Consider the following 27,970-nt stretch of genomic DNA (forward strand, 5'->3'; position numbering starts at 1 on the left):
TCAGCTGCTGCCAGCCAGTAGATGTTGTTACAGCGCGCCTCGTACATTTCGTTCCCTACCAACTACAACGACATTTGCAGCCTGTATGCTACATTTTATTAGCCTCTTGGCACTAAAGTAAATCAATTTTAGTTTTTTTTTTTCCTATTTCTCGACTACATTCACTGAAGCCTTTGTTCCTGCGCCAGTATTGCTGTTATCACATTTCCCCTCATTGTCTGCAAATGACAAGAAACTAATGTGATCATTCAGGGCACGACGGTGACATACGGCTGAAGGTTAGGCTGCTGCTCAATGTTCGCCTTACTTTTTAATACCCTGGGCTCAGATGTGCTGCTGTATCATCTTTCCAGGAAGAGCTAAAAGTCGTGGCATTTAAGTGAACTGTTCAATGCAGTTTCTTGCCCTCTCTGACCTTTCAGATTTTAGCGATCACATTCTGTGTTACTGTACTCATATTATTAAAAAGAAATCCACCCCTATATATTTACTTTTAAACATTTAACCTCTTTTTTTTCCCCCTGCTGGTGTTTTAAATCATCTTTATTGTGTTGCGTGGCCTTAATTACATTGACTTGAGGACATTTCTGACAAAAAACCTCTTAAATTTCTAGTTTAATTTAACATTTACAAAAAACTTGTATAGTCACTGAGGTTGAAAAGTTAATTTGCAAGACAAAAAGTAAAATTCTCCATAGTTACAGGTATAAATTTACAATGATGCAACAGATGTTTATTGATATTATTATAAAGTTTGAAGTAACAACAACAACAGAAAGTTTACTAAGATTTTAAAGTAAGTCTGTTACAAAAAGCAACAGAAATCTTCTAATACTGAAGTGGTAAATGTAGGAGATGTGCATCTGGATATTTTCCGAGGTGTAAATGAATATCGAGTCGGCACCCTGTAGATAATCTGATACAAGAAAAATGCTTTGACATGAAAATGTTCCGCATCTCTTAGAAGACGTCTGTCATTTTTCTGACCTCACAATTTTGGTAAATTTCTGTTTTTTTCCCCTCTAACCTTAACAGTTATTTTTATACAAAGTTCTAATGTTATGATGTGTTAGCATCTGGGTGTTAATATTGTAAATTTGGGCATTAAATCATGGATTTTTAATATTTTTTTGTAATCAAAGAATACCCAACTTTTTCCTTGCAAACATATAAAATGAATGAATTTTTGGTGGAAATTTACTCCATTATTTTTCTTTTATCTACAATTGGTACTATGGAGCAAAATAATGCATGTAGTTTAACATATGATCATGAAGGTTCATCATTTCAAGGGCCAGGTTGTTTCCTTACATATAGTTCAAAGTAGTATAGAGACTTCATGCAAAGGCTTTGACTGAAAATAGACGCGTCCTTCAGGAATGGATGAAACTATTTGGTTTGAACTTCTTATTTATGGTTTGAATAAAGATGGAAGACGTTGACAGTGAAAGCTTCTTTTGTGAGGGGGAAAAACCACCTGAAGTGTTGTATAACATCTTCTTTTCATGTGGCTTCGACCGTGACGGGAAGTGTCAGATATTCAGGCTTACTGGACTCAAACTGAAGGTTGTAAACTGTATACTACCAACAAGTGCATCTCAATAAATGACCATATCACTGAAAATATCACATATATTCATTGCACACAGATTGATATATTACAGGCATTTTATTTCAGCTAATGAAAACAAAATTCCTCAGAAAAGTATGTTACATAAAAATCCCCCAAAAAACACATAAACTTACCGAAATGTATATCCATGTGCTGTACAACGTATTGGTTCAGAAAATGGAAGATGAAGTTTCTACTTGGGAAGCAGAAACGCTTATTACTAAAAAAGGTCACTATATCCAGTGAAGTTCATTGGGAAGTTAAGTGGAAGGAAAAAGGCTGGTATTGACAGAATTTAAGTTGATTTGGACTCCAGGTCCAGTGTGAAGTTTTCAGGCAGGAACCAGTTTAGGAGCCTTGTCACCTGCTTTGGTTGGACTGCTGTGTTGAGTCTGTAAGGTCTACCAGGATATTTTAGAGCACTTCCTGTTTCTCTGCCCTGATGCCCTGTGGATTTCTCCGTCCTGAAGCATTGAGTGCTTATACTGTTTCAGAAGGCCACAGCTTCATTTTTAAAAATCTTTTTTTTAATTGGGTTTTATGCCATATTGTAATATTCAAAGAAAATTCTGCTTCTTATAACAGAAATAACTTCTTGAAATTACACAGCATTACTTTTTCAATTGATTTCATGAAGTAAACAAACTATTTTCTGATTTGAGGTGCTCCTGTAAGCAACATTCACCCTTTGATTTTGTGCTGAGACTTGGTCTCAATAAACGTAGAGCTCTCATCGTATTTGACTGAAAGCAGCTCCCCTTCGTACGGTTCCGGCGGAGCGGTTTGTCTGGACACTTCAGAGTTTCTCTCCCGGCTCTCGTCTTTCCTCTTGTTTCTGTTCTCGCCTTTCTAACCTGCCTCCCCCCTCTGGCCTTCATCCTGTTTGTCATGCTGTCACTTTCTCTTAGAGGGCGCGTGGTGACCTTGTCATGGTGTGTGTTGGGTGCATTTGCGTTTTGTGAAGCTTCGCGTGCAGATTAGTGCATCCTCTGCAACTCTAATCGACTGCAGTCTGAACTAAACTCCAGCTTGACTGAACTCAACAGCCTGTAGCTGAAATTACAGATGTGTTTATTATAGTTATACTTTTGAACAGGAACGGCCTGAATCGCCTGCCTGGAAATCCTGATCCACCTCCCGGTCAGCATTTTCCACCCCCCAGCAGGCCGTAAGCCAGTGCCGTGATAAAATAGTGGCTCCGCTGCTTAAACTAGCCCCCATCACTCCCGCCGTCGCCCCACCCACATGCAGAAAAGGGGAAAACGAGAGCAGAATATTGAACGAACTTGTGTGTGTGTGTTGTAAAGAGCAGTGCCATGGCAACAGCTCTCTGTGGAGTAAAAGCAGGTGGGTGGCACTCGGCTCAGACTCTGAAGCTGTGTGCGTGCGTGCCTCCTCTCCTTTACTTTGCAGGTCTTGTTGAGCGTATAGAAGCGAAGTCGGCGGGACGCCTGCAGAGCAACGCTGTGTATTGTTAGTAATTAGACACACTCACAGTAGCTCACCACTCAAAGTCTGATCTGAAGTTGAGGCTGGTTTATAGGAGTTGAAGTAAACAACTCTGCTTTTATCACTAGTCTGTGCAAATCGGCGCCACTAGCAGGGGGGTAAGCACTTGTTGTCATGCGGTTTTGAAAACTTTTTTTCTTTTTTTTAAGCGGATATTTAATCTACCTTTCTCCTTATTGATCAAGATTGATCAAACAGACCTCAGCATTTAGGTTAGTGGTTGGTTTCTAAAGAAGTTGTACAACTCTTTGCCATACAGCTCTCTCGCTGCTAACTTTCTGGATTAAGTAGCTATTATTTAACATATTAAATGCATCAAATATGAAACATTTGTCCCCACCAGCCATGGGACGGCATCAGACTCTGACTGGACTAAAAGATAATTATGCAAAAGTTGAAACATTTAATGAAAAATGTCATTTGTAACATTGTTTGATTTTTGGTATGCAAGACTGAGTAGAAAAGGAAAACAATTCTTATTCAATTCAATTTGAAAATACTTTATTTATCCCACAGGAAAATTAGAGGTTATCATAAATCATATCATCCAAGCATCTCCAAGGAGTTGTTGTGGATGGCTGTTCTGTGGGTAGGAAGGATTTCCTGTAGCAGTCAGTGTTTCAGAAAATGTAAAGAGGCTTCTGACTGAAGATTGCTGCTTGGTGACAGATTCATGGTGGCTCAATATCCAGGCAGCAGAGACTACATTCTACAGCAATGTCAGTTGTTGACAAGTACTGCTAATCCACCTCGTTTGCTTTTGCTGTATGAGACTCGCGCATTAAACACTGTAAATTCCATGTTTGACTCCAGCGTTTGGTTCTGGTTGAGTTCTGCTCAGAGTGGATCTGGGGATTGTTGGCACAGGAAGTTAACCTCTAGCTGCTTTAGCATGTTTTTGTTTTTTGCAGAGGAGAAAAAAACAAAATGCAAAGAAAACATTGACATGTTGAGGTAAAAACAAAACCATTTCATGTGAGGGGAAAACAAACTGTATGGGTTTGTTATGGAAATGGCAGGACAAGAGCAGCAGACAGATTTAGCTACACATGTGGTCTGAAGGGAAACCACAGTCTGCAGCAGCATAGGCTAGTGCTTTCTGACTGACAGGAAACATGAGCTGCTAATTAAAATTATGAATTCATTTCCAAAGATTTTGTGTTTGTTTGTATTGCTGCTTTTTCAGTACATTTCTTTTTCTACTTTGGTTCAGTTTTATAAAGAGAAAATAATAATATTTTACACTATACGTTAGAAAAACAAGGGAAACTAGTGTGTATGTATTGATCATTTTATCACAATATTTTGCGATACTATTGTGGTAATGATAAAAATTATGATAAAAGGTATTTATTATTTTTTAGGTAACTGTATTGCTGTAACTGCATGGTGCATTATTCATATTGTTCTTGAAAAACATTCCCATTTTCAATAGGCTTCTTCAAATCACTTAATTAAAAAAAAAAAAAAGATTGATTTATATCCCTGAGCTGCACAAAGTGACTGTTTTAATCTTATTTTTGAATTTACTGATATTTATTGATGCACTTTTGGAATAAACTTGAGTAAGTGGCAAAAATAAAATTTACAATCACTGAAATTTATCATGACAACAATAGATCAAAATCCCTATCACGATGCAACATTTTTCATGATAAATGATACGACGAATGCCCACCCCTAAGAGAAACTGTGTATTCTAATTAGAACCCACTACTAACTTTGAACTATATGTGCCATAAATCGTTTCCCACAAGTTGCATTAATGTAGGTTAAAATCCAGATCCATCTCTCTCTGATCCCTGCATCCATTCATCTCTCTCTGATATTAATTGCTGCAGGGCTCGCTGTCATCTTTGTCTCTGTGAAGCATGGGATCTATTAAAGAAGGGTGTCCTTTCAAAGTTCCAGTTAAATAGCTGACTAACGGGCCGGTCCTGTCATCCTGCTTCTTCTCGCAGCGGCCCGTCTCTTTTCTCCTCTGTCTGATAACGCGGCGGTACCGCTGCTGCTCCAGCACGCCCGCGCTGTCACATCCACTCACTGTCTCTCTCTCTCTCTCTCTCTCTCTCTCTCTCTCTCTCTCTGTGTTTCTGTCCAGGAGGAGCAGAACAGAGGGAAGCCAAACTGGGAACACCTAAATGAAGACCTTCACGTCCTAATCACAGTTGAAGACACACAAAACAGAGCAGAGATCAAGATGAGGAGAGCGGTAGAGGAAGTCAAGAAGCTCCTCGTACCTGCTGTGAGTATATTTCCTGCAAAAACACCAACATGCGTTACACTGTTGATGCTTTCCCAGCTGCCATTGCCTTGCTGTCCTCCATCATTTGGGTGTCACGAGGAGATGAAGGGCTTTAATATGTGCTGGGAAGGTTTCCCATATTTTCATAACACAATAATGCCACTGCATATGGCACAATAACTCCACCCCACTGTTAGTATCCTGTTTACCTCCATATATGGACGAGGGGAACAGGTTGGCAGTACCTCCAGTTGAGTGGAAAATCAGAGCGAGCTGCACACACCTCCGGTGCCGGCCACATTTCATCTCCGCTCCCCCTCAGGCCAGGCTTCCTTAACGCTGTGCTCCCGGTGGCGGCTGCTGGGAGCGTTGCTGGCGTGGAGTTTGTGTTTTGTGATTTGACTGTGGGGAACAGGTGGACAGAGCAGCTGAGGGCGCCGGTTTGCCACCAGGTGGCAACGAACAGAGCTGAGTGGGACCTGACCACTTGTGAGAGCTTCAAGGAAATGGACTGCGGTTTTTCATTTGGAGAATTGATACATTAACCTTGAATTATGCTTTGATTTTAAGGCCAAAATAATTTCTATATGCGCTGTAATGAAATGAGTAAAACCACAAAGAGGTTTTCTGCTAGCTTAAATTGTTCATGATTTTTTTTTTTCATATTATTTGCCGATGCTGCCCAGTTCTTGTTTGGCACTGAAATGCTGTACTGGTGACTCGAGATTTAGTTTTTCCTTTTAAAATTGCTTCATTTTTCCTTTTCTGTTTATTTTGTGGATTATGGCCTGCAGTTAATATATCTCCCCCAAAGTTGTGACAGTGTTCTTCCTTCATAATAATGACATAAATATGTTTTTTATTTGCTTGAGCAACTTTGCTTAGTGCATATTTTCCTTCCATTCAACTTTCCATTAATAATCCAACCTAAACATTCTTCTCTTGTGTTGGTCATAAACAATAATAACGTGATATTTCTCTTTTTTTTAAATTGTTTGTATTGCTCAATAATGAAATAATCTAGTTTGTATTAACAATAAGCGTCTGTGTGTAGCAAATCCATTTAATGCTGTTAAGGTTTTAAACCTTAAATATTTTGTACTCAAATAAATCACTTTATCTGCATGCACATGTAGACATATGTACAACATTTGTGTGCACTATAACTTGAACAATGAATCACTGATCATGCAGATCCGTTGCCACATTCACAGCAATGCTTTTACATCACTGACAGCTCTCTGAATATAAAATTCATGAAAAAAGGGCCATAAAAATAGCATCTTCACTCGTTGAGAAATCTACTGTGTGTGCATTTTGCGTCCTAACGAGTACATCAAAGATGGCTGTGAGTCATTACCTGAACCACTGGGTGGGTTAAAAAGAAGCTCTTTTTATTCCTCCGACATGGGGGAGCAGCTTCAAGGCCTTTTGCGAGAAACCAGACACTAATGAAATCCTTTTCTCAAATTTTTCTGCTACCTTTTTAATAAATTGTTCAGGATATTTTTTTTCTCTCATCAGTTTGCTCATTTCCAGTTTGGATTCAAAGTCAAAAAGAATAGCTAAAAATGCTGATATTTGCCTTTTAAATGGCGTTAATAATTCCGTTTTAAATATAAAGTGAACAACTTTGTCACATATGGAAACTGCTGCTTTAAGTCAAGTTTATTTGTATGGCACATTTCAGCAACAATGCAGGTTAAGGTGCTTTACATCATCAAAACACAAATACAAAGTGGTAGAAGACGCCACACAGTCAACAACTGAGAAAACCAGTAAACATTACATTTTGACAAATGTCATCATCACACATCAAAATGTTGGTCAGTGTTTCATTTATTATTGTTCAAAAGCAACTCTAAACAGGTGGGTGTTTAGTCTGAATTTAAAGGAACTCAGTGTTTCAGCTGCTGTGCAGTTTTCTGGAAGTTGGTTCCAGATTTGTGGTGCATAAAATCTGAATGCTGCTTCTCCATGTTTGGTTCTGGCAATGGAGAGCAGAACCAGAAGACCTGATGGGTCTGGAAGGTTGATACAGCGACAGCAGATCTTTAATGTGTTGTGGTGTTGAGCCGTTCAGTGACTTATAAACTAGCAGCAATATTTTAAAGGCCAGTGCAAGGACTTTAAACTGGAGTGATGTGCTTTATCTTTCTGGTTTTAGTGAGAATGTGTATAGTAGTCATACCAAAATGTTCCTTGAAGCAAAACCAGTTGAATCCCTGAAAGCAGCTGTGTTGCTTTTTGCAGCTTAGTATTATGGGCTTTTAACAGTTTATTTTCACTGGGAAAAGAGAAACCGTTACAAGCCGAATGAATCACTCCTTCACTGTTAGAAACATGACAAAGATCACCGTGACAACAAAATAATGCAGTGAAAATATTCTCACCAAAATGACTGGGTTCTCTTCAAATAAAATTGATTTCAGAATTGTATACTGTCCTCCTGTCCTGTCCAGAATTGTAGTTTGACTAAAACTACAAATCTGTCCCCATCTTTTATGTTACCCATATTGCGCACTCGTTTTTTAAAATCTGGATAGTAGAGGTGTGTCGATCGATCGGCCACCGATCATAATCGGCCGATTTCCATGAAAAAGTGTATGATTGGTGATCGTCAATCACGGTCTCTTGTTGCCGATCACACAAACCGATCACCTGCATCTCATTTCTCAGCCTGCCTGTGCAGCTGGTCTCCTCTTTCCTTCACTCTGAGCAAACGCGCAGCAACAAATCCTAAGCGATGTGGAACTATAACGCACTGAGTGAATGGGGAAGTTTGCGTGTTGCGGCGGAAAATTGAAGCACGTGGGGTGTTGCATTTCAAAATGCATCAACACGTCGAATCTAATATGTGATTAAAACAACGCCATGCCATACTTGACGGAGTTTGGCTACATCGAGGTTCACTGCAGTAAAAAAGACATATGGAGGATCAGATAGCAGGTAAAGCAGCGCACAGCTACAAACACTCACCCGGATTAGCATGACGATCAGAAAGCTAAACAAATAACCCGCAAAACTATTTAAGTCTTCGAGCTGCAATGTAAGACGCTGGTTCTGCTCTCGCTGTTGAACCGCTGCTATGCTACAGGTAGTAATATCTCACAGACGGAGCGCCGCTTCTGCTCCACATGGTAGTGACTCTCACACCGAACCTCTGCTTAAAGCTGTAGCATCTAATCTAAAAAATACATTTTACATACGTATTAAAACTTTCGCTGTCCTAACATGAGACAAATAATCTCTGAAAAAATAATCGATCTTCTCCCTGCTCTGCATAATTACTCCACTCAGTCAGAAACAGCCAATCAGAACTAGCAGTAATCAGCTAGCCGCCGTGCTGTCAGGAAGTTTTCATTCAGTAACTCTGGATTGTTTATTGTAATGGATCCTCTATTTGCCTCTCAATGTTAAGTTTTATACTTGAATTTTTTGGCAATGTTGAGAGGTTTTATTTTGGCTCTTTGCATTATTTAGCCTCTGCAGAGCCTCCATATGTTATCAGTCTGTTAAAGATAGTATTATTGATAGCAGTACAATTTGCAGAATGCCTGTTTTGTTTAGTTTTCTTCTTGGAAAAAGTTATTAAAAACAAGTTTTTGTCTAAATTAAGGTGAATTCATGGTTCCTTTTTCCATATAATGTAATCGGTAGTGCTTATGGTAAAAAAAAAAAAAAATTATGTGATCGGTATCGGTGATCGGTATTGGTGATCGGCCCTCATGGGTGATCGGAATCGGCAGGAAAAAAACCTGATCAGCACATCTCTATTGGATAGTAGTTTTGTCAGTTTTGACCCAAAGCATTAGGTTGTCTGCTCTGCTGGAAAAATGAAGATAGTCTTTAGTTTGTTTCACATTACAGTGAGTTCAGGCATTTCTCCAAAACTAACAAGTTCTAGCCAGAAAGAGGAACCAAATCTTACAGAAAAGCTGTGGCTGGAGACAAAAACCATGTGATTTCCGTACAGCAAGATTTGGGCAACTTTTGCAAGATTGCTAAATCAAGCATGTGATGTGTTGGTAGGCTTCCATCAAAGAATCTTGAATTTAGCAATTGAATAAAAATGTGTTTTATTAACTTTTTTTAGGGGAAAGATTTAAAATTATTTATCCTTGGTGTCAATTTTTACTCTCTAAATCTGTTGTTTTCTCACGAAGGTGTACCTTATTTTCACCATGTCTGTGGAGTCCAGAATAAAAGTATCATTCCAAACCTATAAATACACACACTTGTTCTCTGTTGCCCCTGCTTTTGCCCCTTTGCCCTTTAGATCCCTGAACTCTTCAACTCTAAATGAACTGTGAGCAGTGAAGCATCGTTGAGGTGAGAGAAGCAGAGACGGAGGGGAGATGGGTGGGAGAGCTTGATTGAGCTCCTCTTTCAAGTGTGGATTTATTCAACTGATCCAGGCCTACTGCACACACACACACACACACACATGCACACATACAAATACACATTCTCAAAAAGAAAAGAGAAAAGGATTTACATGTGTGTCTACACACACTACTAAAATGCTCCGCTCATCGCCCGAGTCTCTTGTTAAGGCCCTCAAACCGAGCCTTACGGCGGAGCCTCTCTGCACTTTCGGTAACCTCCACTCAGAGAGCAGCGGCGTCTGCATGAATCCTGAACAGCCTGTTCCACTTTGCCTCCCTGCCCCTTCAAGTGCTGCAGAGTCAATAATATTTGGCCTGTGGGTAGTCTGAGCCCCACGAGCGACAGGGAAACTTTCGCCAACTGTGAAAGATGCAGAAATGTCTAAAATTATGTAGAAGTCTGGGGTAAACATTCCGGCGCTTAAGTCCAACTCCAACTGAATTACCTCCATATGCTGTCAGTGATCTTCTGCTGAGTTGTGTGACACGAGCCAAACAATGCCCAGATGGCAAAACACTGAAATTCTTCTGCTGAATGATAAATATTTGCTTGTCAACAGTGAAAAATGCCACAACCGGATGACTTATGAGATGTAAAGTTGGCATTTGGCTCAATGAAGGACCTGGCTGGCCTCTGTTCGGCCTGAACCAAGTAGGAATGGTTTACTGTTGGCCACAAAGCAGCCAGGATTCTCCCTTCAGTTTTACTGACAGAAAAATGACTGTTGTGACTTTGCTAATTTTCATGAAAAGCCACACAAAGGATTCCACTGCACAGTTTTTACACAAAGTGTACGTAATTTTTCTATTCTAACAGTCTTAACGATTAAGTTTAAGCTATTTAATATTAAAGAATTATTCAGAATATAATTTTATTTAAAAAATATGCAGACTAAATTAGACTTTTGAGCATTTAGAATAGATTCAGGACTGCCAGGATTATTAATTGCGATTCTTATCCATGGCCAGAAATATTTCCAAGAAGTTCAGAGGGTCTTGTAAGGATGGGAAAAGTTTGAGTCCGTCTTGTTTTTTGGTTTTTTTAAAAGCCAGCTGACCAGCAGTGCACATGTCCTAGTCTATGATCCATACATACAGAGAAGTCTGATCACTTTGAGTTTTAGGAATGACATGATTGATTGTTATTGTTTTGAAACTGTTGTAAACCTTAAGGCCATAGAGTGGTCCATATCTGTTTATAAGTTGTTGGACGAAAAAGTTTGAAGGCTGTAATTTAGTTTTTCTGTTGTCTTCCTGAACCAAACATCAGTACGCCAGTCATTTAAACTCCCAAAACAGATTTGACCACTTTCTCAATTTCTCTGGAATAAAGCTGCTAATCTTCAAAATAATTTCTAGAATTTCTCTGCTCCCCATTTTGATTGACCATGTAAATCCTAAGAAGAGTTAATCCTAAATCTTGCCTGTAAATGTAGAGTTAGTGTTGAAAACAAGCCCTCAGTACAGCACCCCGTGTTTTCTGACAGATCAAGTTGTTGCTGTCGTGCGAGAAGTCGGCTGCTTAAAGAGTTTACACTCATGTTCAGTGTCAGTTTGTTTCAAGCTGATCTCTTAAACCAGATAAGAACTTGGTCAATTTCAGTCTCTGAGCTCAACCCCATATAGGACAACCAAACGTTAGACAGATCTGGAAGGGAAACGGCCCACAGAAAGCGAAGAGCCGCTGTGAACATGGTGGACCATGTACGCCCCCCACCCCCACTCCGACTGAAGCTGTCATTGCCGAGAACAAAGTGAGCATGCTAGCAGCCTGGCCAGACAGTGGCCTGGAGCACTAATCTCCATTTGTGGAAACTCAGTCCTGCCTCCTGAGCCCAACACGCTGCTCTCATTCCCCCCCCTCCTTCTCCACACACATTCCACTCCATTTTCCTGTCACAATTTTCTTAAGATCTATTTTTAACCCTTTCTAAAGGGGTTTCTAAAGGTATTATGCACTAAGACGGTATATTCTTAACGGAGCTCCAGATCCTTAAGTTCCCCACCCCTCTTGCCCTCCATCAGTCCCTTTCTTGTTTCTTCTCGCTGCCGTCCCCCACCTTCGTGAGGAAAGATAAAGTAGATAGTGTTTTTTTTTGTCTAAAGCAGACAGATGGACCTTAATAGATGCCAAGCTTGGCTATCTGTGGGGTGTTGTGTCTGTACTCACCAGTATGCATCCGGCTTGGCAGAGTGCGGCATGGCAGCGCCATCAGAACCGCTCCGTCTGGGGAGGCAGGCAGGGAGGATGATGCAGAACTTGATTTAAGCAGTGGAAGTGTGTTCTAGGCCACCGTGTTCTGACTCCACAATCCGTAAACGTTCCTTTTTGTTCCTCCTCTTCGAGCTCCCGCTCTCGCCGCCTTTCCCTCTCCGTCAGCAGTGTATGACAAATGAGTACAAAACACCATCTGGCTGCACCCATCCATGTGTGCTTCGCCAATTAATGATGTTTATTGTCTATTAGGCCTACCTATCACTACCATTCTCTTCTTATTTGCTCTTAATCTACTTTGCCGCCTTGTGTTTTCATTCATGCATGAGATCCACCTGTATTTATGATCAGAAGCTCACATTTATCATTAAGCCTCCCTGATTAGCTCAATTACTCATGTTTTTGTGTCTTTAAACTGTAAAATGTACCTCCTTTCAGTCATTACATATAAACATATTAAGAAGTCTCAATATGTTTCATTAATTTAAAAAAAAAGATTTGGCCTTAAATTCCTTAATCACATGACTTAAATGTAGTCATTTGATCTTATGTATGTAGTTTTATTTTTCCCCGCTGGACTTTTCTGCCTGACAAAAGCAGCCCCCGATAGCTAGTTGGCTATCCTTTTTGCCTCCATCATGGGTAAGTGCACTTTTATTGCCAGTTAGCCGGACGAGTTTAGTTTTTGCCTCTGGCTCACTTCTGAGTCAACCTACATACAAACAGACCCCAGAAATTTTCATTGTTGCTGTCCTTGATTGTAATATTAATATTTTTCTATCTTACATTTTGCTTAAGGTTGCATTAAAAAGGTATTAAAAAGACTCAAATTTGATTTGCTGAAACTTGCAGATACCTTTACAGGGGGTTAGTTTTTGCAGGCCTTTTTTATCATGTGACAACTCGCAAAATATCTATTTTTTTCTGAATTTAGTGAATAAATGGATAATAAAGACAGACGTGCTCTGCTAACAAAGTACAACCTTGCAGTCTGGTTGTAGGTTGCTAGTTTTCGTCAACCTGACAGCCTTCCTCTCCCTGTAGGCTGTTATTGCCTTCATCAGGCTAATGAAGGAGCTGGGCTGGATCATATTAACCTTCTGATCTCCACCTCCCTGGACACCAGTTACAACAGTCTGGACCGCACTATTCACTGCTCCCATTATGTATCTAAATATATGTATGAGCGTGTGTGTAAAGAGGAGAGTGTTCGGCCCATCCCACCTGCACGAACACACCACACCTCCCACATGGCTGTTAATCATCTTTTTAATTGACTTCCTCGACTCGGTGACCTCTGCTTGATACAGCCAGACTCCATCGCTGGGCTCCTCCTGCGCTGCTCTTAGTCGACTTTATGTGTGTATAGTCTATTTTCTAAACTACACGCTGTCAAGCTTGATGAGTTTATAATATTTGTCTTCAAGCTGCTACTGTTCTTGTCTTCCACATTACTCAGTATTTCTCATTACTCCCTTTAATCGTTTATAAAGCAAGTTAGTTTTGTAAACCAGTAGACGGCACCAATGGAGTTCAGCTGAGTGTAATTTAGTGTGCATTCACACCCAGCCCTGTTTAGTTCGCTTTAATGGAACTCTGGTTTGTTTGTCTAGAAAGTCCGGTTTGTTTGAGGAGGTGTGAATGCGCAATCAAACTCTGACGTGGACCAAAAAGTGAACTCTAGTCCGCCTAAAAACCTGGGTCTTGGTTCTGTTAAAGTGAACTCTACTGCAGTTTGAATGGATATGTGAATGCCAAGCGGAACGGAGTCCGCTCCAAAAGCAGGAAGCGAACTACAACCTAATGCATTCCTGGTGGCATTGGTACCAACAATAATCACTACTGCATGTCATTTATAGAGTTGCTGTGTGAGAAGTGATCAATTATAGCCTTCTCAAGTGAGAAGCTGATTATTTCTACAAGCACATCAACATTTATTTCACTTAATTTCTTCCTAGGCATTAACTCTGGGTTTTCAGAATTAGGCAGAGAGTTGAGAGAAGATGCATCTTGTTGCTGATTTCACAAATAAAGCATTCCTTTATGGTCTGTTCACATTATATTAGACACATAATATTCTAAATTCATTTTTGGGCACCTTCATGTATGATCACAGAATGAGGCTGTCTACTTTGTTGTCTTCTTCTGTTCAAGCTGGCCTTCATTCCTGTATTTAATGCCCCCTAAAGGTGCTATGAAGTAATTGCATCAAAGGGAATTCTGCTTAGAGCTCCTTATTTTATTAATTGAAATATAAATATCTGCCATAACTCGATTGATTATTACACTTATAACACCCTTTCACACCTATCAAACTAACAAATTAGCTCATTATTAACGTTCTTTTTTATTTTAATAATTTTCATTCCATTTTCAACTAAAAGACTTGACCTTTTCTGAGAAATGTAACACTTTCTTTTTTGCCATCTTTCTTCATCTTCCACCTTTGTTTTTTTCCTTTATATTTTTTGTTATTGCTCTGTATTTTTTTCTCGCTCTCCTGCTGTTCGCTGTTCTTTCACTGCGGGTGACTGCAGGGACAAGGCATTCACCACTCTGTTGTATTACTCCATCTGCGGTGGCCTTAAGGCGACCTCATCCCGTTAATAACACACATCTTGAAAACCACTGAAGAGACTTGAGATGTCTTCTTCTGCTGCTCCAGTCACACACAAAAGAAGGACACAAAAGTATATGTGAGTGACTTGCATAGCAGAAGCTAACCTAAAGCCCCCTTTACTCTAGTTTTTATTCTATTATTGCATTCAGTTACTAGAAGCGTCTTTCTCATGTGCCTGGAGACTTGGCCTGCTCTGCTCTCGTCCCCTGCTATCCGTCCTCTCTGCACCTCCATCTGGCCATCCCTCCTCATCTTCAGCTTTGTGGCTCTCCTGAGGGGCAGACAGGTGTTACTGGCCTTAAAAAACTTTAGCCTCATGGGGAGCAACCTCTCCACCCTCCACGAGCTTGTGCCTCTGCTCCCAAATTACTGGCTTGAAAAGTAAAAAGCTGTCAGATGTCCTTTGAAAAATAAATAACAAAAGTCATGATTTAAATGCTTAACTACATTTGGTTCCAATGAAACAGTTTGGAAATACTAATTTTAGTTTGTTCTGCTATGAAATTCTCTTTGTGTGAGAACCTTGTGAAAAAATGGCACCACTGCAATACTAAATATTTTTTCAAAATTATAGCTTACTCTAATTGCTCATTTCTAACAGAAAAAGATCCTGATTATTTGCATTGATGCTAAAAAGAAAGCATATTGATTGTAAGAAATGCACCGTTATGAAAATTGGTACCAATACCAACATCTGATATTATTGCTTTTGTTGCAGATATTTACCAATGTCGTATAAATGATGCTACGCTCTCCAACGGCCCTGGAGTTTGTAGCACCAGGTGAAAAAGGCAGCAGTTTGATACTTCTAGCTCCCAATTTCTTGAGAAAACATACTGAAAAGGGCAGTCAAAAGGGCAGGAGGTGGATTACACCGAACACGGCTCGTGTTTTTAAATGCATAAATGGGGATAATCTTCCAATCCGATCATTTTCTGTTGGATTAAAAGCTGCTAGCTCTGTAATAGAACTAGCTGCATATTTTTTTCCTCTGCGTTTGAAAAAAAATAAAAATCAACGCTCCATTCTGAAAGAAAACCTGATCTGTCCAGATGAAATGTTTGTGTTCATCCACCCGGGGGTGCGCCTGTGGAAGGCTTCAGAAAAACAAGAACAGGACACGTCTGGGTGTGATTTCTGTTAATTCCACTGCTCCTGTTTTCCTTCTCATCACCACTCTCCTCACGCATCCAGCCACAGGAAGTGGTGAAAATCCAGGGCAGAGTGGAGATTTCGACTGCAGTAACATTAGTCCCTAACAGCATGTTTGAACTCCTTTCCCATCGGAGTGGCGCGGATAAAACTGCCTTTTGTCTCACTTTGTCCTCATCAGCTTGCAGGCAAAAAATATAAATGGGTTCAGCTTCATCTTGTCTTTAACATTTTCTCCTGGGGTTAACCTGTTCCTAATCATTTTATACATTCTGTTCAGCTGAGGTCAGTTGGTTTGGATAGTTTCTTGGTTTCATATTAAGGTTCTTAAATTGGCCTCAGTCCCCAGTGCAGGTGCATTCTGTGTAAGCAGGCCCCTTGCAGCGTGTCTAAAATTGCCTTGGCGACTTGTCCTGTTAATTTCAGTTCACAGTTATACACACGTGCATTTCGGTCCCCAACCGCCCAGATCCCTCACATCATTGTGAAATAACCACCTATTTAATCTACCTGGTTGTGTTGGCTCCTGCAGGGGGGGGATTGGGGAGTCCTAATGCACTACACACCAAAAGAAGTCCACTAACAAGACTGACTAAAAGGCTCGGACAGTTTTAATCTGCCCTTGTCCTCCTGTGGCGAAGAGAGGGACCAAGCAGGCCCCCGGCCAATCTTTGCCTCTCTTTGAAGGTTCCCCTAATCCCTTTACAGAGAGGCAGGGAAATGCAGAAGTGTGCATACTCCTGTGGCCTGATTTCAAGAGAGTCGCAGTCAGGACTCTAAAGGCCGACTGCTGACAGAACCCTCGGCGTCTCTCTGCCACTTTGTCTTTTTGTCTTACACATGCAAATCCTCCCACAGTAGTTTCTGAACTTGTGGTGGAACCGTTCTGTGGCCAAGGTTCAACATTTGAAGTCAGAACAAACACCCACACGCGCGCACACGCATGGCTTTCATGTCTCCTCCTCCAGCGACCATGCGCCCCCAGTGTTGGAGGCAGGGAAATAGGATTGTAGAGCTCTAGCATTTAGAGCGCCTGAAGGCTGCTCGTCAAATTCAGCTCTTTCCTCAGCCTGTGATGCATCAGTTGAGTGGCTATGGCTCAAATAGTTGTCCCACCATTGACGTTCTGCACCCTCTTGCTGGTTGCACAGGAAGGTTAAGTTCTACCAATGGAGCAGAAACAGTTTTATACTCTGTGAATGACATGACGTTGTTAAAGCGGTAGAATTATGTTAAATCAGCTTTTATGAACTTTATATTATGTTATAATGCTATTCCTTCATCAAGAATATACCTGGAGTGTTGCCTTGATTCTTTCATGCACGTTTGAGAAATCCTTTAATCTCCCGTGGCAACCATTCAGGTGTCCAAAACTCCTAGATGGATTTATCTAGTGCCAGCTTTGAGACATGGCTCCTCCTCGGACCTGCAGTTTCCAGGTTTCCAAGCTTCTGCCTCATAGAGTAATCCTCCCCTGTGACTGCACTCCTCAGCTCCTTCAGACTAGCCAGCAGCAATAGCAAACACCTAGTGGACCTGTGCAGCGCCTGATGTAATCTTCTTCTCAATGCAATGCTGGTAAAAAAAATTGTTAAAAGACTGATGTTGGGATGACTTCTTGAAAATTGAGTTCTTAAAGAGATAGACACCCAATTTCAAGATTATAATGAGATACAGATAAAAAATGTTATAACAAACAAAGGAAAACAGTTACTTTTTGTGCTATAAAATGGCACTATGTGCCTGAAGAACATAATACTGCCCCTTAAATTAACCTTGTTGACAAATGCAAATATAGGATGATTCATGATGTATATAGTGCTAAACTAGTTGACATCAATGACATTAGATATAATTCACTACTAATATTTTTAGTTAACATTATTTTTTATCAGTGTATCTTTTTTTTTTTTTTTTTTTTTTTGCTGATTGTGCCAACACATAACAACTAAAACTGTTGTATCAGCACGATCTCTGACAGAACAGAATTGGTCNTGTTTTGTTTAGTTTTCTTCTTGGAAAAAGTTATTAAAAACAAGTTTTTGTCTAAATTAAGGTGAATTCATGGTTCCTTTTTCCATATAATGTAATCGGTAGTGCTTATGGTAAAAAAAAAAAAATTATGTGATCGGTATCGGTGATCGGTATTGGTGATCGGCCCTCATGGGTGATCGGAATCGGCAGGAAAAAAACCTGATCAGCACATCTCTATTGGATAGTAGTTTTGTCAGTTTTGACCCAAAGCATTAGGTTGTCTGCTCTGCTGGAAAAATGAAGATAGTCTTTAGTTTGTTTCACATTACAGTGAGTTCAGGCATTTCTCCAAAACTAACAAGTTCTAGCCAGAAAGAGGAACCAAATCTTACAGAAAAGCTGTGGCTGGAGACAAAAACCATGTGATTTCCGTACAGCAAGATTTGGGCAACTTTTGCAAGATTGCTAAATCAAGCATGTGATGTGTTGGTAGGCTTCCATCAAAGAATCTTGAATTTAGCAATTGAATAAAAATGTGTTTTATTAACTTTTTTTAGGGGAAAGATTTAAAATTATTTATCCTTGGTGTCAATTTTTACTCTCTAAATCTGTTGTTTTCTCACGAAGGTGTACCTTATTTTCACCATGTCTGTGGAGTCCAGAATAAAAGTATCATTCCAAACCTATAAATACACACACTTGTTCTCTGTTGCCCCTGCTTTTGCCCCTTTGCCCTTTAGATCCCTGAACTCTTCAACTCTAAATGAACTGTGAGCAGTGAAGCATCGTTGAGGTGAGAGAAGCAGAGACGGAGGGGAGATGGGTGGGAGAGCTTGATTGAGCTCCTCTTTCAAGTGTGGATTTATTCAACTGATCCAGGCCTACTGCACACACACACACACACACACATGCACACATACAAATACACATTCTCAAAAAGAAAAGAGAAAAGGATTTACATGTGTGTCTACACACACTACTAAAATGCTCCGCTCATCGCCCGAGTCTCTTGTTAAGGCCCTCAAACCGAGCCTTACGGCGGAGCCTCTCTGCACTTTCGGTAACCTCCACTCAGAGAGCAGCGGCGTCTGCATGAATCCTGAACAGCCTGTTCCACTTTGCCTCCCTGCCCCTTCAAGTGCTGCAGAGTCAATAATATTTGGCCTGTGGGTAGTCTGAGCCCCACGAGCGACAGGGAAACTTTCGCCAACTGTGAAAGATGCAGAAATGTCTAAAATTATGTAGAAGTCTGGGGTAAACATTCCGGCGCTTAAGTCCAACTCCAACTGAATTACCTCCATATGCTGTCAGTGATCTTCTGCTGAGTTGTGTGACACGAGCCAAACAATGCCCAGATGGCAAAACACTGAAATTCTTCTGCTGAATGATAAATATTTGCTTGTCAACAGTGAAAAATGCCACAACCGGATGACTTATGAGATGTAAAGTTGGCATTTGGCTCAATGAAGGACCTGGCTGGCCTCTGTTCGGCCTGAACCAAGTAGGAATGGTTTACTGTTGGCCACAAAGCAGCCAGGATTCTCCCTTCAGTTTTACTGACAGAAAAATGACTGTTGTGACTTTGCTAATTTTCATGAAAAGCCACACAAAGGATTCCACTGCACAGTTTTTACACAAAGTGTACGTAATTTTTCTATTCTAACAGTCTTAACGATTAAGTTTAAGCTATTTAATATTAAAGAATTATTCAGAATATAATTTTATTTAAAAAATATGCAGACTAAATTAGACTTTTGAGCATTTAGAATAGATTCAGGACTGCCAGGATTATTAATTGCGATTCTTATCCATGGCCAGAAATATTTCCAAGAAGTTCAGAGGGTCTTGTAAGGATGGGAAAAGTTTGAGTCCGTCTTGTTTTTTGGTTTTTTTAAAAGCCAGCTGACCAGCAGTGCACATGTCCTAGTCTATGATCCATACATACAGAGAAGTCTGATCACTTTGAGTTTTAGGAATGACATGATTGATTGTTATTGTTTTGAAACTGTTGTAAACCTTAAGGCCATAGAGTGGTCCATATCTGTTTATAAGTTGTTGGACGAAAAAGTTTGAAGGCTGTAATTTAGTTTTTCTGTTGTCTTCCTGAACCAAACATCAGTACGCCAGTCATTTAAACTCCCAAAACAGATTTGACCACTTTCTCAATTTCTCTGGAATAAAGCTGCTAATCTTCAAAATAATTTCTAGAATTTCTCTGCTCCCCATTTTGATTGACCATGTAAATCCTAAGAAGAGTTAATCCTAAATCTTGCCTGTAAATGTAGAGTTAGTGTTGAAAACAAGCCCTCAGTACAGCACCCCGTGTTTTCTGACAGATCAAGTTGTTGCTGTCGTGCGAGAAGTCGGCTGCTTAAAGAGTTTACACTCATGTTCAGTGTCAGTTTGTTTCAAGCTGATCTCTTAAACCAGATAAGAACTTGGTCAATTTCAGTCTCTGAGCTCAACCCCATATAGGACAACCAAACGTTAGACAGATCTGGAAGGGAAACGGCCCACAGAAAGCGAAGAGCCGCTGTGAACATGGTGGACCATGTACGCCCCCCACCCCCACTCCGACTGAAGCTGTCATTGCCGAGAACAAAGTGAGCATGCTAGCAGCCTGGCCAGACAGTGGCCTGGAGCACTAATCTCCATTTGTGGAAACTCAGTCCTGCCTCCTGAGCCCAACACGCTGCTCTCATTCCCCCCCCTCCTTCTCCACACACATTCCACTCCATTTTCCTGTCACAATTTTCTTAAGATCTATTTTTAACCCTTTCTAAAGGGGTTTCTAAAGGTATTATGCACTAAGACGGTATATTCTTAACGGAGCTCCAGATCCTTAAGTTCCCCACCCCTCTTGCCCTCCATCAGTCCCTTTCTTGTTTCTTCTCGCTGCCGTCCCCCACCTTCGTGAGGAAAGATAAAGTAGATAGTGTTTTTTTTTGTCTAAAGCAGACAGATGGACCTTAATAGATGCCAAGCTTGGCTATCTGTGGGGTGTTGTGTCTGTACTCACCAGTATGCATCCGGCTTGGCAGAGTGCGGCATGGCAGCGCCATCAGAACCGCTCCGTCTGGGGAGGCAGGCAGGGAGGATGATGCAGAACTTGATTTAAGCAGTGGAAGTGTGTTCTAGGCCACCGTGTTCTGACTCCACAATCCGTAAACGTTCCTTTTTGTTCCTCCTCTTCGAGCTCCCGCTCTCGCCGCCTTTCCCTCTCCGTCAGCAGTGTATGACAAATGAGTACAAAACACCATCTGGCTGCACCCATCCATGTGTGCTTCGCCAATTAATGATGTTTATTGTCTATTAGGCCTACCTATCACTACCATTCTCTTCTTATTTGCTCTTAATCTACTTTGCCGCCTTGTGTTTTCATTCATGCATGAGATCCACCTGTATTTATGATCAGAAGCTCACATTTATCATTAAGCCTCCCTGATTAGCTCAATTACTCATGTTTTTGTGTCTTTAAACTGTAAAATGTACCTCCTTTCAGTCATTACATATAAACATATTAAGAAGTCTCAATATGTTTCATTAATTTAAAAAAAAAGATTTGGCCTTAAATTCCTTAATCACATGACTTAAATGTAGTCATTTGATCTTATGTATGTAGTTTTATTTTTCCCCGCTGGACTTTTCTGCCTGACAAAAGCAGCCCCCGATAGCTAGTTGGCTATCCTTTTTGCCTCCATCATGGGTAAGTGCACTTTTATTGCCAGTTAGCCGGACGAGTTTAGTTTTTGCCTCTGGCTCACTTCTGAGTCAACCTACATACAAACAGACCCCAGAAATTTTCATTGTTGCTGTCCTTGATTGTAATATTAATATTTTTCTATCTTACATTTTGCTTAAGGTTGCATTAAAAAGGTATTAAAAAGACTCAAATTTGATTTGCTGAAACTTGCAGATACCTTTACAGGGGGTTAGTTTTTGCAGGCCTTTTTTATCATGTGACAACTCGCAAAATATCTATTTTTTTCTGAATTTAGTGAATAAATGGATAATAAAGACAGACGTGCTCTGCTAACAAAGTACAACCTTGCAGTCTGGTTGTAGGTTGCTAGTTTTCGTCAACCTGACAGCCTTCCTCTCCCTGTAGGCTGTTATTGCCTTCATCAGGCTAATGAAGGAGCTGGGCTGGATCATATTAACCTTCTGATCTCCACCTCCCTGGACACCAGTTACAACAGTCTGGACCGCACTATTCACTGCTCCCATTATGTATCTAAATATATGTATGAGCGTGTGTGTAAAGAGGAGAGTGTTCGGCCCATCCCACCTGCACGAACACACCACACCTCCCACATGGCTGTTAATCATCTTTTTAATTGACTTCCTCGACTCGGTGACCTCTGCTTGATACAGCCAGACTCCATCGCTGGGCTCCTCCTGCGCTGCTCTTAGTCGACTTTATGTGTGTATAGTCTATTTTCTAAACTACACGCTGTCAAGCTTGATGAGTTTATAATATTTGTCTTCAAGCTGCTACTGTTCTTGTCTTCCACATTACTCAGTATTTCTCATTACTCCCTTTAATCGTTTATAAAGCAAGTTAGTTTTGTAAACCAGTAGACGGCACCAATGGAGTTCAGCTGAGTGTAATTTAGTGTGCATTCACACCCAGCCCTGTTTAGTTCGCTTTAATGGAACTCTGGTTTGTTTGTCTAGAAAGTCCGGTTTGTTTGAGGAGGTGTGAATGCGCAATCAAACTCTGACGTGGACCAAAAAGTGAACTCTAGTCCGCCTAAAAACCTGGGTCTTGGTTCTGTTAAAGTGAACTCTACTGCAGTTTGAATGGATATGTGAATGCCAAGCGGAACGGAGTCCGCTCCAAAAGCAGGAAGCGAACTACAACCTAATGCATTCCTGGTGGCATTGGTACCAACAATAATCACTACTGCATGTCATTTATAGAGTTGCTGTGTGAGAAGTGATCAATTATAGCCTTCTCAAGTGAGAAGCTGATTATTTCTACAAGCACATCAACATTTATTTCACTTAATTTCTTCCTAGGCATTAACTCTGGGTTTTCAGAATTAGGCAGAGAGTTGAGAGAAGATGCATCTTGTTGCTGATTTCACAAATAAAGCATTCCTTTATGGTCTGTTCACATTATATTAGACACATAATATTCTAAATTCATTTTTGGGCACCTTCATGTATGATCACAGAATGAGGCTGTCTACTTTGTTGTCTTCTTCTGTTCAAGCTGGCCTTCATTCCTGTATTTAATGCCCCCTAAAGGTGCTATGAAGTAATTGCATCAAAGGGAATTCTGCTTAGAGCTCCTTATTTTATTAATTGAAATATAAATATCTGCCATAACTCGATTGATTATTACACTTATAACACCCTTTCACACCTATCAAACTAACAAATTAGCTCATTATTAACGTTCTTTTTTATTTTAATAATTTTCATTCCATTTTCAACTAAAAGACTTGACCTTTTCTGAGAAATGTAACACTTTCTTTTTTGCCATCTTTCTTCATCTTCCACCTTTGTTTTTTTCCTTTATATTTTTTGTTATTGCTCTGTATTTTTTTCTCGCTCTCCTGCTGTTCGCTGTTCTTTCACTGCGGGTGACTGCAGGGACAAGGCATTCACCACTCTGTTGTATTACTCCATCTGCGGTGGCCTTAAGGCGACCTCATCCCGTTAATAACACACATCTTGAAAACCACTGAAGAGACTTGAGATGTCTTCTTCTGCTGCTCCAGTCACACACAAAAGAAGGACACAAAAGTATATGTGAGTGACTTGCATAGCAGAAGCTAACCTAAAGCCCCCTTTACTCTAGTTTTTATTCTATTATTGCATTCAGTTACTAGAAGCGTCTTTCTCATGTGCCTGGAGACTTGGCCTGCTCTGCTCTCGTCCCCTGCTATCCGTCCTCTCTGCACCTCCATCTGGCCATCCCTCCTCATCTTCAGCTTTGTGGCTCTCCTGAGGGGCAGACAGGTGTTACTGGCCTTAAAAAACTTTAGCCTCATGGGGAGCAACCTCTCCACCCTCCACGAGCTTGTGCCTCTGCTCCCAAATTACTGGCTTGAAAAGTAAAAAGCTGTCAGATGTCCTTTGAAAAATAAATAACAAAAGTCATGATTTAAATGCTTAACTACATTTGGTTCCAATGAAACAGTTTGGAAATACTAATTTTAGTTTGTTCTGCTATGAAATTCTCTTTGTGTGAGAACCTTGTGAAAAAATGGCACCACTGCAATACTAAATATTTTTTCAAAATTATAGCTTACTCTAATTGCTCATTTCTAACAGAAAAAGATCCTGATTATTTGCATTGATGCTAAAAAGAAAGCATATTGATTGTAAGAAATGCACCGTTATGAAAATTGGTACCAATACCAACATCTGATATTATTGCTTTTGTTGCAGATATTTACCAATGTCGTATAAATGATGCTACGCTCTCCAACGGCCCTGGAGTTTGTAGCACCAGGTGAAAAAGGCAGCAGTTTGATACTTCTAGCTCCCAATTTCTTGAGAAAACATACTGAAAAGGGCAGTCAAAAGGGCAGGAGGTGGATTACACCGAACACGGCTCGTGTTTTTAAATGCATAAATGGGGATAATCTTCCAATCCGATCATTTTCTGTTGGATTAAAAGCTGCTAGCTCTGTAATAGAACTAGCTGCATATTTTTTTCCTCTGCGTTTGAAAAAAAATAAAAATCAACGCTCCATTCTGAAAGAAAACCTGATCTGTCCAGATGAAATGTTTGTGTTCATCCACCCGGGGGTGCGCCTGTGGAAGGCTTCAGAAAAACAAGAACAGGACACGTCTGGGTGTGATTTCTGTTAATTCCACTGCTCCTGTTTTCCTTCTCATCACCACTCTCCTCACGCATCCAGCCACAGGAAGTGGTGAAAATCCAGGGCAGAGTGGAGATTTCGACTGCAGTAACATTAGTCCCTAACAGCATGTTTGAACTCCTTTCCCATCGGAGTGGCGCGGATAAAACTGCCTTTTGTCTCACTTTGTCCTCATCAGCTTGCAGGCAAAAAATATAAATGGGTTCAGCTTCATCTTGTCTTTAACATTTTCTCCTGGGGTTAACCTGTTCCTAATCATTTTATACATTCTGTTCAGCTGAGGTCAGTTGGTTTGGATAGTTTCTTGGTTTCATATTAAGGTTCTTAAATTGGCCTCAGTCCCCAGTGCAGGTGCATTCTGTGTAAGCAGGCCCCTTGCAGCGTGTCTAAAATTGCCTTGGCGACTTGTCCTGTTAATTTCAGTTCACAGTTATACACACGTGCATTTCGGTCCCCAACCGCCCAGATCCCTCACATCATTGTGAAATAACCACCTATTTAATCTACCTGGTTGTGTTGGCTCCTGCAGGGGGGGGATTGGGGAGTCCTAATGCACTACACACCAAAAGAAGTCCACTAACAAGACTGACTAAAAGGCTCGGACAGTTTTAATCTGCCCTTGTCCTCCTGTGGCGAAGAGAGGGACCAAGCAGGCCCCCGGCCAATCTTTGCCTCTCTTTGAAGGTTCCCCTAATCCCTTTACAGAGAGGCAGGGAAATGCAGAAGTGTGCATACTCCTGTGGCCTGATTTCAAGAGAGTCGCAGTCAGGACTCTAAAGGCCGACTGCTGACAGAACCCTCGGCGTCTCTCTGCCACTTTGTCTTTTTGTCTTACACATGCAAATCCTCCCACAGTAGTTTCTGAACTTGTGGTGGAACCGTTCTGTGGCCAAGGTTCAACATTTGAAGTCAGAACAAACACCCACACGCGCGCACACGCATGGCTTTCATGTCTCCTCCTCCAGCGACCATGCGCCCCCAGTGTTGGAGGCAGGGAAATAGGATTGTAGAGCTCTAGCATTTAGAGCGCCTGAAGGCTGCTCGTCAAATTCAGCTCTTTCCTCAGCCTGTGATGCATCAGTTGAGTGGCTATGGCTCAAATAGTTGTCCCACCATTGACGTTCTGCACCCTCTTGCTGGTTGCACAGGAAGGTTAAGTTCTACCAATGGAGCAGAAACAGTTTTATACTCTGTGAATGACATGACGTTGTTAAAGCGGTAGAATTATGTTAAATCAGCTTTTATGAACTTTATATTATGTTATAATGCTATTCCTTCATCAAGAATATACCTGGAGTGTTGCCTTGATTCTTTCATGCACGTTTGAGAAATCCTTTAATCTCCCGTGGCAACCATTCAGGTGTCCAAAACTCCTAGATGGATTTATCTAGTGCCAGCTTTGAGACATGGCTCCTCCTCGGACCTGCAGTTTCCAGGTTTCCAAGCTTCTGCCTCATAGAGTAATCCTCCCCTGTGACTGCACTCCTCAGCTCCTTCAGACTAGCCAGCAGCAATAGCAAACACCTAGTGGACCTGTGCAGCGCCTGATGTAATCTTCTTCTCAATGCAATGCTGGTAAAAAAAATTGTTAAAAGACTGATGTTGGGATGACTTCTTGAAAATTGAGTTCTTAAAGAGATAGACACCCAATTTCAAGATTATAATGAGATACAGATAAAAAATGTTATAACAAACAAAGGAAAACAGTTACTTTTTGTGCTATAAAATGGCACTATGTGCCTGAAGAACATAATACTGCCCCTTAAATTAACCTTGTTGACAAATGCAAATATAGGATGATTCATGATGTATATAGTGCTAAACTAGTTGACATCAATGACATTAGATATAATTCACTACTAATATTTTTAGTTAACATTATTTTTTATCAGTGTATCTTTTTTTTTTTTTTTTACAATGTCCAAAAATAATTTTTTTCTGACAGATTTGCATGTTTAAAAAAGATTTTAAAGGCTGGTCAGGTCTAAAGTTGAAGAATTGGGATGTGTAAATGGTTCAACACAGAACATCTCAGATATACTGCCTGCTGAAAATAATGAGCCATCAGAGAACATAAAACCAGCTCACAAGGTCTATTGATGTACTTTTAAGCTCTTAGATTTAAAAGTCAACTTTAGACAATAAAAAGCCTTAAATATGGACAAATTGTTTGTAATGGCTCCTAAATTCCATTTAGGCACATCTTAAACATGTGGGACTGTTTAATCCTCCACAGTGTGGCATTGATTTGTTTCATTTAATGCAGCTCTTACTGAAGAATTTGGTTGTTACTTTGCATTGTAATAAAACTACAAGGTTCAAGTATTCATTCCTCCTCTGCAAAACCTTGAAAGAACTTTGCTTCTCAAACAGACATTTTGCAGATTGCGTAGGAAATTAAAATAAAAATATTCTTTCTTCGTTATTGAACATCCAGTGCTTGTTGTTCCGGTTCGGTGGTGTTTCTGATTGAAATTTGTGCTATTTTTGGCTTGTTTCTGTTTCAGTTTTATCATGTTTGACATAAACAAAAACATTAATAAAATTAATGGATTTTATTTTCACAGTGTAATCCAGATATTTACACACCTGATAAAAGACAGGTGTGGTTTCTGTCATTTCTGATTAACAAAAGTATTCCTAACTGCTAGAGTGAGAGATTTTAAAGATTTTATTTTTTTTAATTTACTTTCTTCAAAGTAAGAAGTTTACTTTATGGACATCCTGGAAAAATCTAATAAAATATGGAATTATAAAATTGAGAATTATGGAACTCTACAAATCTGATTAACATCTATACCTGGCAAATTTTTTGGCATTCAGCAAATGGTTATAATTTTAGTGATCCAAACTGACCTAAAACAAAAAATAAATTAAGAAATGCTCAATTTAATTGGGCAACAAAACAGACCCAATTTTACTTCTGATTGAAGTACGCTTAGTTATTTGGAGAAATTCAGAAATATAAGAAAAATAGGTTGCTGTTGATGCCAGCCTTGGACTTAACCAATAATCTCAAATGTTTTGCTTTGTCAGGTTCCCTTAAACACACAACCTAAGGAAGGTGTCTCCAAAATGTATCCCGGTTTGCTAACATACACACACAAACCTTCAAAAGGTTTGCATTAACATCTCGCATGAGATTCTCAAATCTCTGTTATAAGAGAAGGCTCCAGTGATCTGCTTTGAGTCAGGATCTCTGAATCTGATGCAAATCCTTTTGCAGCATTTAAACCTCCCAAATCATCCCTGCCCAAATCCCTTCAAGATATTCCCCGCTCGATTGGATGGCATTAAAGGATCGTGGTGACAGAACAATACATCGTCTGCCAGTGTGGCAGAATGAGGTATAAAAGCAGGGTTGGGGAGAGAGAGGAAAGAGAAATGGAACAAAAATGGATGGTTACTCTAAAGGT

The 27,970-nt window shown here is 40.3% G+C and overlaps 1 protein-coding gene across 5 annotated transcripts in view; it reads left to right on the forward strand.

Annotated features, from left to right (window-relative positions):
• qkia (QKI, KH domain containing, RNA binding a) overlaps nucleotides 1–27,970 on the forward strand; it is a 98,879-nt gene that overhangs the window by 46,969 nt on the left and 23,940 nt on the right. For all 5 annotated transcript variants that reach the window (XM_008399970.2, XM_008399971.2, XM_008399972.2 and 2 more), the window contains exon 4: nucleotides 5,223–5,366. In XM_008399970.2, coding sequence (XP_008398192.1) covers nucleotides 5,223–5,366 — 144 coding nt within the window. The remainder of the gene's footprint in view (nucleotides 1–5,222; nucleotides 5,367–27,970) is intronic.

Source organism: Poecilia reticulata, linkage group LG22 (genome assembly GCF_000633615.1).
Source record: "Poecilia reticulata strain Guanapo linkage group LG22, Guppy_female_1.0+MT, whole genome shotgun sequence".
NCBI classification, from domain to species: domain Eukaryota; kingdom Metazoa; phylum Chordata; class Actinopteri; order Cyprinodontiformes; family Poeciliidae; genus Poecilia; species Poecilia reticulata.